At 56.5% G+C, this 13,970-nt stretch overlaps 1 protein-coding gene across 2 annotated transcripts; it reads left to right on the top strand.

The window, feature by feature from the left end:
• Positions 1–2,629: 2,629 nt before the first annotated feature.
• Positions 2,630–13,847, top strand: PYGM (glycogen phosphorylase, muscle associated; the record flags this gene model as incomplete). 2 transcript variants are annotated; one of them, XM_081240639.1, is made up of 20 exons in its annotated part: positions 2,630–2,872; positions 3,929–4,030; positions 4,119–4,197; positions 4,282–4,385; positions 4,763–4,894; positions 6,178–6,289; positions 6,376–6,458; positions 6,875–7,018; positions 7,353–7,445; positions 7,692–7,838; positions 7,999–8,162; positions 8,459–8,573; positions 9,131–9,232; positions 9,574–9,721; positions 10,033–10,091; positions 10,219–10,360; positions 10,802–11,009; positions 12,949–13,083; positions 13,294–13,360; positions 13,474–13,847. In XM_081240639.1, 20 exons carry the CDS (start codon positions 2,630–2,632, stop codon positions 13,621–13,623), a joined length of 2,529 nt encoding a protein of 842 aa, XP_081096765.1. In that variant the 3' UTR covers positions 13,624–13,847. The 2 variants fall into 2 exon arrangements, with proteins under 2 accessions (XP_081096765.1, XP_081096766.1); XM_081240640.1 differs by lacking the exon at positions 3,929–4,030.
• Between the last annotated feature and the right edge of the window lie 123 nt (positions 13,848–13,970).

The raw sequence follows: 13,970 nt of genomic DNA, 5'->3' as shown, positions 1-13,970 counted from the left end.
CGTCACCTTTGGAAAAGACTGGAAAGTTCGAGTGGGTGCAAGTGACGCAACAAAGACCAAAAGAACCCACAAGAAAGGTAGTTGGAGAAACCAGTTCAAAGTACATCTGTTTCCCAAGAGAAACAGGATGTGTCCCAGTTCAGCAAGTTCCTTGAGTGCAGGGGCAGGGTGAGCACTGAGTTGATGAGCAGGGAGGGGGCATGGATTGAGTTGACTTGGGCAGCAGGGTAAGAAGCTAGGAATGCTCTTGTTAGGAGCAGGTCCATAGTGGCAGGAAAATTAGGGGTCCGTGCAAAGGTTTGTATGGCCAGAGCATGCAGCCACAGCTGGGGCATGAGGTGACAACATGGGTAACTGGTGCTACCTTGTTGACAACTGTGCCAAGAAGCTTCTGAGCTCTACCCGGCCCTCCACAAGGAACCACAGGCCAGGCAGCCCAAGATGCTGGCCAAACCCAGAGACCAGGTGGTTGGTGGAGGGTGGGGTGAACCTCCCCAGATGCACAGCCCGGGAGGAAAGGTTGAGGGTGGGAACTGTGAGACCTGAGAGCCACCAGGCATTCTTTTGAAATACAAGGTGTAAAAAACTTAAAATGCAAACAAGCTTTAAGAGGAAGTTTTCCACGTTCTCATGGCATCTGTGCAGATGTGTTTTGGTGCTCTCTTCGTGGTCTTTTTTCTCTGCTTTGAAGCATGCACTATGAAAGACCAGAACAGACACCCTTTGGGAGCAGGGGTAGAGCAGAGCTTGGCCTTTGGAAGACTTGGAGTTTGGCCCCCATACTAGGGTGGTAATTCCAGGGCTGGGTCGGCTGTGGCTCAGAGAGTCCTCAGAAACAGCTTGGCCTTCCTTGAACCAGACTCCATAGCATCCTGCGGTTGTCCCGGTCTCTGACCTGCTTCCTTGGCCCTCAGACCAGAGCACCCAGTTCTCCCCTTCCACCGGCCCACCGCCCTGCCCCGGGAAGCCCAGGCCTCCTTTGAAATAGCACCAGGCCCTGGGCTCCTTTTGCTCAAAGAACAAAGCAGGATCTGAGGTCAGCCTCCACAAGACTAGGAGGCAGTGGCTGGAGGAAGCAGGGATTTATATTCTCACTTGAGAGTATACATTTCTTGAAGGAATTCAAGGCTTAGAAAGTAAAGCAACCAGCCTAAGTTCCCACAGCAAATCAGTGCTGGGGCCAGGACACCAGCAGGGAATTGGGGGCAGCCAAAGCCACAGAAGGAAGGATCTGTAGCTGCCAGGCCATGAGGAGGAATGGTGTAACATTCCCGGGGTGCAGGGGCTCCCATTTTACGGGTGAAGTCACATTTGTGAACCTGGCCCACTCTTTTTTTTTTTTAATACAGCAGGTTCTTATTTGTCATCAATTTTACACACATCAGTGTATACATGTCAATCCCAATCGCCCAATTCAGCACACCACCATCCCCATCCCCCCTCCCACAGTTTTACCCCCTTGGTGTCCATACGTTTCTGGCCCACTCTTTAGGCCTGTCCAGTGTGTGGCCCCAGGTGGGAGAGATGAATGGGAGAAGGCCTTCACTCACTCACCTGGCAGCTGCGTCATGGGGAGACCTAATGCCACTGGCCAATGTTGTGTGTGTGTGTGTGTCTGTGTAGGGGGTGCTTCAGTTCTACCCCTGTGGGCCACCGGACTGCAGTTCCCAGGGACCCGTGCTCCAGGCTGGTGGCCTCTAGCCAAAGCTGGCCTGTAATCTGACCGTCCCTCTCAAAAGGTCACTTCAGAGGTCCTTGAGGGACAGCAACAGGGGGAGCTCAGAGTGACTTGACTTTGTAGGGGGGTGGGGCGGGGAGGGGCCCTGCCTCAGGCAACCTCCCCATACCACCCCTGGAACCCGGGGGCCTGGTCCCCCTTCTCCCAGCCACCCAGTGTCCTCTGCTAGCCGCCCTTCTAATGTTCGGGGTACCCTGATCCTCAGCGCCTGGGCCTTCAGCCTGTGGGGAGTCCTGGCCCCTCTTGCCACATGTGTCCTCCCCACCCGGGTCCAGGGCCACCGTGGAAGCTTGACCAGAGGTCATCCTGCCTGTGGTTTGCAGCCTCTTGGGTGAAGATCTAGAACTGAAGTCAAGCTGCTCCGATGGAGGCTGGGCCTCCTGTCACCTGTCCTCCTTGACAGCCCCCTTGGCCTCTCCAAGGAGTCCTGATTGAGGGCCCGCAATCAGGCTGCATCCTTCATCTATAACCAGGAGAGGGGCCCAGATCAGGGCGACCTCAGCCAAAGTCACAGCCCAGAGGCTCCAGTCAAGCTTTAGACCTCTCAAGCCAGCGCTCTGCCTGCTGCATCTTGTCTCTGACACTGCAAAAGGCAGGGACGGGGACAGAAGACAGCAGACCCCAGTGTGTGAGGCCTGGAGGAAGTGGGTCAACGCAGGGCTGCGAATGAGCCAGGGCGGCCCTCCCTGCCTCTCCTCTCCTCCCCTCACCCCAAAATAGCTCCCCGAGCGGCCAAGCCAAGACCGACCCATTGAGGGAGGAGGCGGGGCACGTTGCCCAGAGCCAGGCTTTAAAGCACCAGCTGGCTGGGGATCTCCACTCCCTGGCTGGAGGCACTGCTCAGGCCGCCCACCCGTCCACACGGTCAGTCCGGCCCACCCTCCCGCAGCCATGTCCCGGCCCCTGACAGACCAGGAGAAGAGAAAGCAGATCAGCGTGCGTGGCCTGGCCGGCGTGGAGAATGTGGCCGAGCTGAAGAAGAGCTTCAACCGGCACCTACACTTCACCCTCGTGAAAGACCGCAATGTGGCCACCCCTCAAGACTACTACTTTGCTCTGGCCTACACCGTGCGTGACCACCTCGTGGGCCGCTGGCTCCGCACGCAGCAGCACTACTACGAGACGGACCCCAAGGTGCTGCTTGGGGCACCCCGGGAGGGGGATGGGCTGGGTGCCCTGCCTGGGGGCTGGGAGATCTTGACCAAGTGGCAGCCCCTCCCTGGGGTCAGGGCTTTCTGCAGCAAACTAAAGGGTCACTCCAGGTTCCTGAGGTTGGAGGATCCAGGGGTGCCACGTGCAATGGGTTGCTGGGGCAAACCAGGGGAAGAAATCTGGGACGGGGGCAGGTCAGGGGGCTCGGGTCAGGTAGGCTGGTTGCAAAGGCCCAGGGCTCACTCAAGAGAATGGAGGGGCTTCTGGGGGGCAGGAAGACCCCTGTGGCCTGGGTTGGACCCTAAGTGGAAGGACATATCATTGAATGCGTGCATGGTGTGTGTGCTGGTGCAGCGCATGGGGCGCAGCTGGGGTGGTGAGATCAAATGTCTGTTGGGGTCACTGGTAAATGTCAGCAACCTGACACTTCTGGGCAGGAGTGGGGGAGGGCCAGGGAGGGGACCCAGGGAACCAGAAGACCAGGCACCATCAGCGTCCTGGATCCTGCCAGCTCTCCGTCCCCTTCTTGGGACTGAGGCTTGAGGGCCAGGGGGCCTTCTGCAAGGACGGGAGGTGGCCGACTCTAGCCCTGAGTCATGTGTGACCTTGAGCCAATGACGTTTTTCTCTGGGCCTGGCTTTCCCTTTTGGGGAGCACTTGGAGGGGCTTCCCTATGTCCTGACTCCCTGATGGGCTGTTAGCAGGATTGCATACAATGGAAGGAGTTCCTACCTCTCCTCGGCACCTCTCCTGGCCCCTGAGGTAGATATGGCCAGCCCCATTTTCCAGATGAGGAAACTGAGGCTCAGAGAAGAAAAGTGATTTGTCCAAAGCCAGAAGAAATGCTGGGAGCAGAATCTTGCCTGTTGGGTCCCAAAGCCTGAGAAGGGGGGAAAAATGGAGGCAGGGCTGGAACATGCTGGGACCTAGGAGTGGGGCAGGAAGTATGAGAGGTGCAGGCCCAGCTGGGCCTGGCTGAATGTTAGTGGGTGGCCTTGACGTCCTCCCCTCCACCTCCCCACCTGTCTCCCCGGGCAGAGGATCTACTACCTGTCTCTGGAATTCTACATAGGCCGGACGCTACAAAACACCATGGTGAACCTGGCCTTGGAGAATGCCTGTGATGAGGCCACCTACCAGGTGTGTAGGGGTGGGGCAAGCCTTGGGGCTTGGGAGATTGACCTGCTGGCCTTTGGCCCTGATGCCTGCCATACCCTCCTGCCTCTAGCTGGGCCTGGACATGGAGGAGCTGGAGGAAGTCGAGGAGGACGCAGGGCTGGGCAACGGGGGCCTGGGCCGGCTGGCGGGTAAGTGAGCAGGGTGGCAGGGGATTGGCCAGAAGGGTTCCTTTGTGCTGCGTCTCTGACACCCACCTCCATGCACATCCCTAGCCTGCTTTCTGGACTCCATGGCGACACTGGGCCTGGCTGCCTATGGCTACGGGATCCGCTATGAGTTTGGGATTTTTAACCAGAAGATCTCTGGGGGTTGGCAGGTGAGTGACCTTGGGCCCTGACCTTGTAGTTATGATGGAGAAGACCCCTATTTGTTCATTCATCTGCACATAGATCCAGAACCAGCCCCAGCCTTGGTGGAAAACATCCTTGCCCCTTCCCCCTGGCCCCAAGCCAGTTGTTAGCTCCGGGGATAGGAGGTCCACACCTGTGGAATGTCTCAGACTCTCATACACACACCGTGTCCCCATGGATATGCCACCAGACCAGGGGCCCACCTACCCGAAAGCCCTTCATTTACACCCTCCCTGTATAGGGCACATTAGGGCCACTGCTCCTTCCCTACTCACCACCTGCTGTGGTGTGAGCCTGGCTCTGACACTGCCTTCCTTTCTCCCCTGACCTGCCTTGGGCTCAGATGGAGGAGGCTGATGACTGGCTTCGCTACGGCAACCCCTGGGAGAAGGCCCGACCCGAGTTCACACTGCCTGTGCACTTCTATGGCCGAGTGGAGCACACCAGCCAGGGGGCCAAGTGGGTGGACACGCAGGTGAGGGGGAAGCGAGGGAGTGGGGTGTGGTGGTGGAGAAATCTAGTGAGGGAGAGGGGAGGAGGTTCTAGAGGAAACAGAAACAAGGAAAGAGCCTGGAGGCTACTGGACCTAGTGCTCTTTTATAATGGATGCCACCGAGGCTCAGAGAGGTTAAGTGACTTATTCGAGGTCACACAGCTAGAACCAGGAGAGGCTGGTGACAGGGTCACAGGGCAGCCAGACCAGGTGCAGAGCCTGGGAGGAGGAGAGAGGCCCCCCTGCTGTACCAATGCTTCTCCCCTGACCTGGCTCCTTGCCACCACCCACAAGACTCATCAAAGAATAATCACGGGGTCTTGACTCCCCTGCACATCTGAACTGGGGGCTTGATGGGAAACAAAGCCACAGCCCAGAAAGGGGGACAGGGGAGAAACTTAAAGCCTGGAGAGGGCAATTGACTTGTTCAAGGTCACGGAGCAAGTTAGAGGGAACCGAAAGCTAAACGAGGTGTCCACATCCCAGCTCAGCCAGTCCTCTTGCTGTGGCTGCAGGTCATCGGCCTCCAGATGGCTGCACAGCAACCTCTAGGCTTTCAGAATTGAGAGTTTGTTCTGCTGTCATCCACGCTAAGGTCCAGCAGGGCTCTGGCTGCCCACCTAGCTCTATGCTCTTGAGCCAGTCCCTTCCCTCTCTGAGCTGCAGCTTTCACTCTGCTCCAGTCAGGGGCTACTTAATGTTGGGGAGGGAGGCGTGGGTGTGCCCCCGCCCCGTGGTAGCAGGCAGCTATCGGCAGCAATTATTGATGTTTGCTAATTGTGGGATGTGGGGCCAGCATTAGTCACTGCTAATTAGCCCTGTGGTCAACCAGGCGTAAGCCCTTTGGATGGCCTTGACCTCCGTGACCCCCTCAGCCAGGCCCCATGATTCCCCCCAGCCCTTCCATGAGTCCAGAGTGTCCTCTAGACTGTGCTCAGGCCAGCGGCCAGCTCATCGCCATCATGGCAGAGTGGCTACCAACAGGGCCCCTCCCTGGGCTCCGAGCTCATCCCCGCCTCCTCCTGGAATCCTCACAACAGCCCAGCAAGAAGGGGCAAGGGAGTGTGGGGAGGCACTGGGAAGTCCCCTCTTTATGGACGAGGTCCAGAGAGGTTGGCGGGGTTGCTTGTGGTCACCCAGAGTTGGGACTAGAACCCGGCGTGGGGAGCTGGGGGAGTGCGGGGACGGAGCACGGAGTCCGGCTCTCAGGGCCTCTCGGGCATGGCAGATGCCCACCTCTTGATGCCATACCGGGTGCCCCGCAGGTGGTGTTGGCCATGCCTTACGACACACCCGTGCCCGGCTACCGCAACAACATCGTCAATACCATGCGCCTGTGGTCTGCCAAGGCCCCCAATGACTTCAACCTCAAGGACTGTGAGTTCAGCCAAAGTCAGCAGCCCCTACCCACCCCTGCCCACACTCGACTCAAGCCTGACCCTGTCCCCACATTCGTTCCTCAGTCAACGTCGGTGGCTACATCCAGGCTGTGCTGGACCGCAACCTGGCTGAGAATATCTCCCGTGTCCTGTACCCCAACGACAACGTATGTTACCCCCTGGGCTGGGGACAGGAAGCCAGAGTGCATGAGAGAGGGCAGGAGAAGGGGAGTGACACCTGCCGGTGCCCTAGTCACACCCAAGGCATATTGCTGGCCCCTGTGTGTCCTGTTCTTCCCCCAAGTTCTTTAAGTGGGAGGATGCCTGAGTCCTGGGGGCAGCAGGTTAGGGTGGGGCACTTTGGATGAGCTCCCTGGTAAGACCCACAATATTCCTGGTCCTTAGCCCTGCCTCCTGCTACCATCCACATTGCTGCTTCTTGGTGGGAGAAAGACCCCTGGGTCCCTGAGGTGGGGCAGCTCAGGGCTCAGGAATCTTGGTGTGGGTGGGAGTCTCCCCTGGCCACACCCACAGCAGTGTTAGGCCACCACCTTGACTCCGCCCTGCCTGGCACTGTCCCCAGTTCTTTGAGGGGAAAGAGCTGCGGCTGAAGCAGGAGTACTTCGTAGTGGCTGCCACACTCCAGGACATCATCCGCCGCTTCAAATCCTCCAAGTTCGGCTGCCTAGACCCTGTGCGCACGAGCTTCGACGCCTTCCCGGATAAGGTACCAGGCCCCAGGGAAGGCCGGCCTCTACACCTCCTGTGATGGGTGCCATGCCTCCTCCCTCCAGTCTCAGCCTGAACCACCCATTTTACAGATGAGGAAGTGGAGGCTGGGCGTTGGGGATGGGTGTGGGGGGATCTGCTCGCGGTCCTCAATATAACCTCGCTCCCCTCTTCCTCCTGCCCCATACCTGCCCCCGTGAGGGCCTCCACCCCCAGCTCAACCCTAGAACCATGAGGGGCCCTGGGGGAGGGTGCTCTGAAGGGGCAAAGGACAGCGATCATAGCCTTGGTTTGGAGTCCAGACTGACTCCAGTGCCCCCCTCCGCCCCCAGGTGGCCATCCAGCTCAATGATACCCACCCCTCCTTGGCCATCCCCGAGCTGATGAGGATTCTGGTGGACCAGGAGCGGCTGGACTGGGACAAGGTGGGCTTCAGGGCCCCTCCTCCACCCCTGCCTCACCCTCTGCATCTCAGGGTTCCCCTCCCAGTCTGGGGAGTGGAAAGATGTGGGTGGAGCCCCCACTGCACAGACGGCAGTGTGAGGCCCAGTGGGCAGGTGTCCTAGAACCTGACATGGCAGTGGCAGGGCCAGGGCTCTTGGCTGCACACTGTGTGTGGAGAGCCGTCCGGCTTAAGCCTGGGGGTCCTTCCTCCCCATCCCATCTGTCAGGCATGGGATGTGACTGTGAGGACCTGTGCCTATACCAACCACACGGTGCTGCCCGAGGCCCTGGAGCGCTGGCCCGTGCACCTGATAGAGACCCTGCTGCCCCGGCACCTCCAGATCATCTATGAGATCAACCAGCGCTTCCTTGATGTGAGTGGAGGAAGCGTGGGGTGGAGGGTGGGGCATGGAGGGCATGGAAAGCATGGCTCCTGAGACTCTGGTAGGGAGGACTGTGGACAGAGATCTGGGGGTAGGGGCTGGAAACCTGGGTCCTGGGTCCCCGTCCTAGCTCTGGGCTCTCCTGGCACAGCGGGTGGCGGCTGCATTCCCAGGGGATATAGACCGGCTGAGGCGCATGTCGCTGGTGGAGGAGGGCGCGGTGAAGCGCATCAACATGGCGCACCTGTGCATCGCCGGTTCACACGCTGTCAACGGCGTGGCTCGCATCCACTCCGAGATCCTCAAGAAGACCACGTAAGACCTGCTCCCCAGACTCCGCCCCTCCCGCTGGACCCCCGCTCACCCCCTCACTGCCCGGCACCGGCCATTCACAGTCGCCCTCAGCTGGCCCCTTCCACGGGTGGCACCGCTCTTACAAGCATCATAGCCTTGCCGTCCAGTCCAGTCCTGTCCCCAGGTGACCCCTCTTACACACAGCACCCTCCCCCTCCCCTCCAGGCCCCTTTCATCAAGAAACCAGGGTAGGGGCCCCAGGGAGGAGGCCTTCATCCCACAGGGGTGATTGGTGATCCCCCGACCCCATCCTGTAGCTTCAAGGACTTCTATGAGCTAGAGCCTTATAAGTTCCAGAATAAGACCAACGGCATCACTCCTCGGCGCTGGCTGGTTATGTGTAACCCTGGGCTGGCAGAGGTCATTGCTGAGGTGAGTGTTCACGTGTGGCCAGTAGGGGTCAACACGGTCACCGCAGCGAGCATCTGGGTGTGGTTGTGTATGTGGTTCACTGTAGGGCACCCATCTGAGGGCTGAAGTCCATCCTGCACTGCGTTCCCCAAGCCTTGCATCTGTCTGGAGGAGGGGAACCATTTTCTTCCTTGCATGAGGGTGCCTGTGGGCAAATGGAGGCCCTGGCTGTGAAGGTCAACCTGGTGGAATTCACAGTCTAATGGAGGGGTTATCAGCAGGTCACATCTGGAGTGAGACCAGAAGGGGGCAGAGAGTGGGAGCGGGGCCCTGAGGTCAATGCCTGTCAGAGGAAAAGGCCAAGAGGAAGGCCTGTGGGGTCAGATGGGGGTCAGCCATCAGAGCTCAAGGTCAGGAGGGGAGGAAAGATGCACATACATGTACCACCCCCCAGCTGGGAGGCTGCAGAGGAAGGAGCTGTCTGCAGTGGGTGGGGCTTTGTTGACCTGGAAAGGGACCCCTCTGTGAGGGAGGACGGAGGAGGGACATGGGCCTAACTGAGAGCTATCTTCCCACAGCGCATCGGAGAGGACTACATCGCAGACCTGGACCAGCTGCACAAATTGCTCTCCTATGTGGACGATGAAGCCTTTATCCGGGATGTGGCCAAAGTGAAGCAGGTGAGGAGCGCTGCAACCTGGGACAGACCCCTGTGCCGGGGCTTGAGTGGAGTGTGCTGGAGGGGCCGGATGTCTGAGTCAGGAATGGCCGATAGAGCTCATCTCTTCTGCAACCTCAGGCCATTGGTAGAAGTTGCCTGGAGTCAGTCCACGGTGGGAAGGCATCATCTGACCTCACTGGAAGAGTGCTGACATTGATTAGCAATGTCTGCCCTGATGCAGGAGTGGATGAAGGTGGCAAGGGAGACTTCTATCCTCACCTTCCTGGGAAAGAAATGAGACTGTAGGATTTCCTGAGGCTGAGGCCTATTGGTGAGCTCTCTCTACTCCCCTGCCTTCAGGAAAACAAGTTAAAGTTCTCTGCGTACCTAGAGAGGGAATACAAAGTCCACATCAACCCCAACTCGCTCTTCGACATCCAGGTGAAGCGGATTCACGAATATAAACGCCAGCTCCTCAACTGCCTCCATGTCATCACAATGTACAACCGTGAGTGGCAGGGTTCCCTCTGGCTCTCGGTTACCCCCTCTGTGTACCTCCCAGGATACTATATACTTCCTGATCAACCTCTCCTTTGACCTCAGGATAACTCTTGGGACATGGAATTATCCCCATTTCACAGATGGACAAACTGAGGCTCAGAGGGGGAGGAAGTGACAGATCTGAGGTCACAAAGCAAGTGATTGCCCAAGTCAGGGCTACTGTCTCCCAGCCCAGCCCTGGCTGGATGGGTGCTGTCAGGTGTTACTGCCCAGAGGGAAAACCTGGCCCACTCGCTGGATCCCTCTCTTTCTCCACAGGCATCAAGAAGGATCCCAATAAGTTTTTTGTGCCTCGGACTGTGATGATTGGAGGGAAGGTGAGAAGCCGGGCTGCAGACCACGGCTGTGGTTCTTTGATATCCAGGTTGAGGTCAGCTTGGCTGGGTTACAGGATGGGGGTAGGAGGTCAGGCTGTGGAGCTGACCCCAGACTGTGCTCCCGCAGGCTGCACCCGGGTACCACATGGCCAAGATGATCATCAAACTCATTACAGCCATTGGGGATGTGGTCAACCACGACCCGGTGGTGGGAGACCGCCTCCGCGTGATCTTCCTGGAGAACTACCGAGTCTCACTGGCCGAGAAAGGTGGAATGCCGCCACTGGGGACCCTAGGGAAGCTCTGATTAGTTCAGTCCCAGGAAGAGATAGTAATCTCCTCTTCTTAGGGTGCTTGCACTTTAAGGAAGAATCTGGAGAGGACAATACTCAAATCATGAAGATGTCCCTTTAATAGTGGTATGGGGTGAAATTATAGGGGAGATGGGCCTCAGTGGTGCCCTTTAGATCACACGATGGAGCTGGGGGGTGGGGGGAGTCCAGGTTAGGTCCCAGATGTTCAAGAATCAACAAGAGGTGGCGGGGCGGTGGGGGGCAGTGAGAGAGAGACTTAGTTGGTTAAGACTGGAGCGTTGGGGTGGAAGGGACTCTGAATCTGGCTAGGCCTAGGGCCACACTAACTCCAGAGTCTCTAGCTGGTCTGGGGCTCTTCCTGGAGCTGAGCTTGTCCCCTGCTGCACCCCCCCACAGTGATCCCGGCTGCTGACCTTTCCGAGCAGATCTCTACTGCGGGCACTGAGGCCTCAGGCACTGGCAACATGAAGTTCATGCTCAATGGGGCTCTGACCATTGGCACCATGGATGGGGCCAATGTGGAGATGGCAGAAGAGGCAGGAGAGGAGAACATCTTCATCTTCGGCATGCGGGTGGAGGACGTGGAAAAGCTTGACCAGAGAGGGTATGGGCTGCAAAGTTCACAGTCTGTGGGCAGGAGGCACCAAGGTGCGAGTGCTGGAGGGTAGAGCCAGGAGCAAGTGGCATGACTGGAAAGTCCGGTCCAGGCTGCAAAGGGTCTTATTTACGGCCATCACGAGTCTAGAAAACTTTTGAGGTAACTTATAACAAATCAGGTTAATGAAATGGGAAAAGAAAGAAGTAACATAGAACTGAAGGAAAAGGAAGAGAAAATAATATCAACCCTAAGAGATAGTATTATTTCTGGAATTGGAAGTAAAGTGAAATTCTTAGCTCCCTGGCAGCCATGGCAAAAAGGGAAATATGAGTACAGTAGTTATATCTGTGCTTGTGGTCAGAAACATAGATCTTCAGAGAAGACATTTTCCTGGCATTATATTTTTAACATTTTAAAATATGATTTTTTCTTATCATAAAAGCAGTACATGCTCACTGGTTAGAAAAACACAAAGCCACAAAGAATAAAACAACCGTCATCCATAATCTCATCACCCGGATTTAAAGCCACGGTTCTCTTTTTCTTCGTGTATTTATATGTGTGTGTGTATAGTTTTTAAAAGTTGGGAATAATGTAGGTACAATATTGAATCCTGTTATCTTAACATTGGTGAGGCATTTTCCATGTCATTAAATAGTCTTCAAGATATTTTCAATGTTTGTATAGCATTCTATCCTATGGACATGGCATAACTTATTTAACTAGTTCCATATGGTTGGACATTAAGGTTGATTTCCCCTGTCTGTTAGGATAAACGTCCCTGTGATGACTAACCTTTTACATTGATGTCCACATCTCTGATTATTTCCTTAAGATAATTATTAGAAGGGGATATTTGAGTCAAAAGTATGAGTTCTTAAGGCTCCTGATACACATTGTCAAATTGTTTTCCAGAAAGTTGGTACCAGTGTACACTCCCACCAACAGCTTACAAGAGCTGTCACTGAATATTGATAGGAATTTCTCCTGTGGGGCTTGACTAGAAAGTTTAGACTTGGTCCTTTGTTGTTGTTGTTGTTGTTGTTGTTGTTTTGGTTGCACCGTGTGACACGTGGGATCTTAGTTCCTCGACTAGGGATTGAACCCGCGTCCCCTGCATTGGAAGCGTGGCAGACTTGGTCCTTTGGACAGGAAGGAAGTGTGAAATGTTTTGAGCAAAGTCCAGCACGTTCAGAACTAGGCTCCAGATGGACACTTTTGGCTGCAGGAGGGAGGCTTGACTGGAGGGGACAATATCTAGGTGGGGGGCCAGTGTGGGGCTGACACCAGATGGCAGGGGGAGTCCCCTGCAGCAGGCCAGTGCTGGGGATGGGGATTAGGGACATTGTTGAGGAGGCAGACTTGGTTTCTGGTTGGAAGAGAGAAAGGGAGGAAAGAGATGAGACTGGTCTTGAGAGATCTGAACCCAGGTGGCTCAGGAATGGATTGTGCTGCCTTAGGAAGCGGGACCCTGGAGGAAAGTTGGTGCCAGACACAGCGATGAGCTTGGCTGGATGGTTTGAATTTAAGGATGTTCCTCAGGATGTACCTGTTCGCTCCTCCTGGGGCCTGAAAGCGAGGCCAGGGATGGGCTGTGGATGGTGGGGGAGAAAAGCCATTCACGGAGGAAAGAAACCTGTTGGGAGACAGTGGTGGTGTGTGGGAAGAAGAGCGCTTGGTTTGGGGCCTTTGCTTCTGACACTACCTTTCTCTCCTCTCTAGGCCTCAGTTTCCTCATCCACAAAGTGGGGGATGAAAAGCTGAGCTGAGAAGGGAGGGGGCCTCTTGGAAAGACCTCCAGAGGGAGTGTGGCAGCTGGGGGCAGGGCAGTAGCAGGCTGGGCCTGGGTTTTGACCCTGGGGCTTGGAACTTGCTGGATTTTTGCTGGAGGAGGAGGAGCCAGGAACCTATTTCCAGGGCACTGACTACGGCTCTTCCCCAACAGGTACAATGCCCAGGAATATTATGACCGAATTCCAGAGCTTCGGCACATCATTGACCAGCTGAGCAGTGGCTTCTTCTCCCCCAAACAGCCCGACCTGTTCAAGGACATTGTCAACATGCTCATGCACCATGACCGGTGAGCTGGCCGGCCAGGAAACTGCGCACGTGGGGCTGCTGGGCTCAGTAGGGCTCAGATGCGGTGCGGAGGCTGGACAGGGCTTCTGGGCAGTTGGGACTAGATTCCTTTGGAAGCAGCATCACTGTTCAGGTCCCCAGAAATCCAATGGGACCGGATGGGCTTGGCCCTTGACCTCATGAAACTTCCTGCTTCTCCATTCCCCTCCAGGTTTAAAGTCTTTGCAGATTATGAAGAGTACGTTAAATGCCAGGAGAGAGTCAGTGAGCTGTACAAGGTGAGGGGTCCTGGGCCAGGGGTTGGCAGGGCTTTGGTGGCCCTGGTTGGGATGAGGTGGTAGGTGGGGACCCCACTGGCAGAGCAAACCCAGAGCTCCCTTTTGGCTTGTAGAACCCGAGAGAGTGGACGCAGATGGTGATCCGGAACATAGCCGCCTCTGGCAAGTTCTCTAGTGACCGCACCATTGCCCAGTACGCCAGGGAGATCTGGGGCGTGGAGCCTAACCGCCAGCGCCTGCCAGCACCTGATGAGAAGATCTGAGCCTCTAGACCAGACCCAAACCTGCCCGAGTCTGTTGGCAATCCCTTGGGCCAGCTCCAGCTCCTCATCCAGAGGGTGGGGTACTGGAGTTAGATCTCTAAACCTCTTCCTGGAACCCCATTTCCCATCAGCCTTGAGATCCCAGTGTTCAGCGTGACTAAGGCCACTGCTCCCGTCCTGTCCTCGGCTCCCCGCCCGCTCCTATTTTATGGGTCTGACCAACTTCACCCACTCCCCAATAAACTGGTTCTCCTTGGGAGCCTCCTTACTCCTCTCTCTGTTGGGAAATATTTTTAGCTCTGGGCGGCATAGCAGCTGCGCAGTCACCGTGCCTTACCCCCACCCGT

The sequence above is a fragment of the Mesoplodon bidens genome (assembly GCF_964165515.1).
Source record: "Mesoplodon bidens genome assembly, chromosome: 7".
In the NCBI taxonomy this organism is placed as follows: Eukaryota; Metazoa; Chordata; class Mammalia; order Artiodactyla; family Ziphiidae; genus Mesoplodon; species Mesoplodon bidens.
Note: the sequence above shows the minus strand (reverse complement) of the source record. Positions and strands in the feature narration are given on the sequence as shown.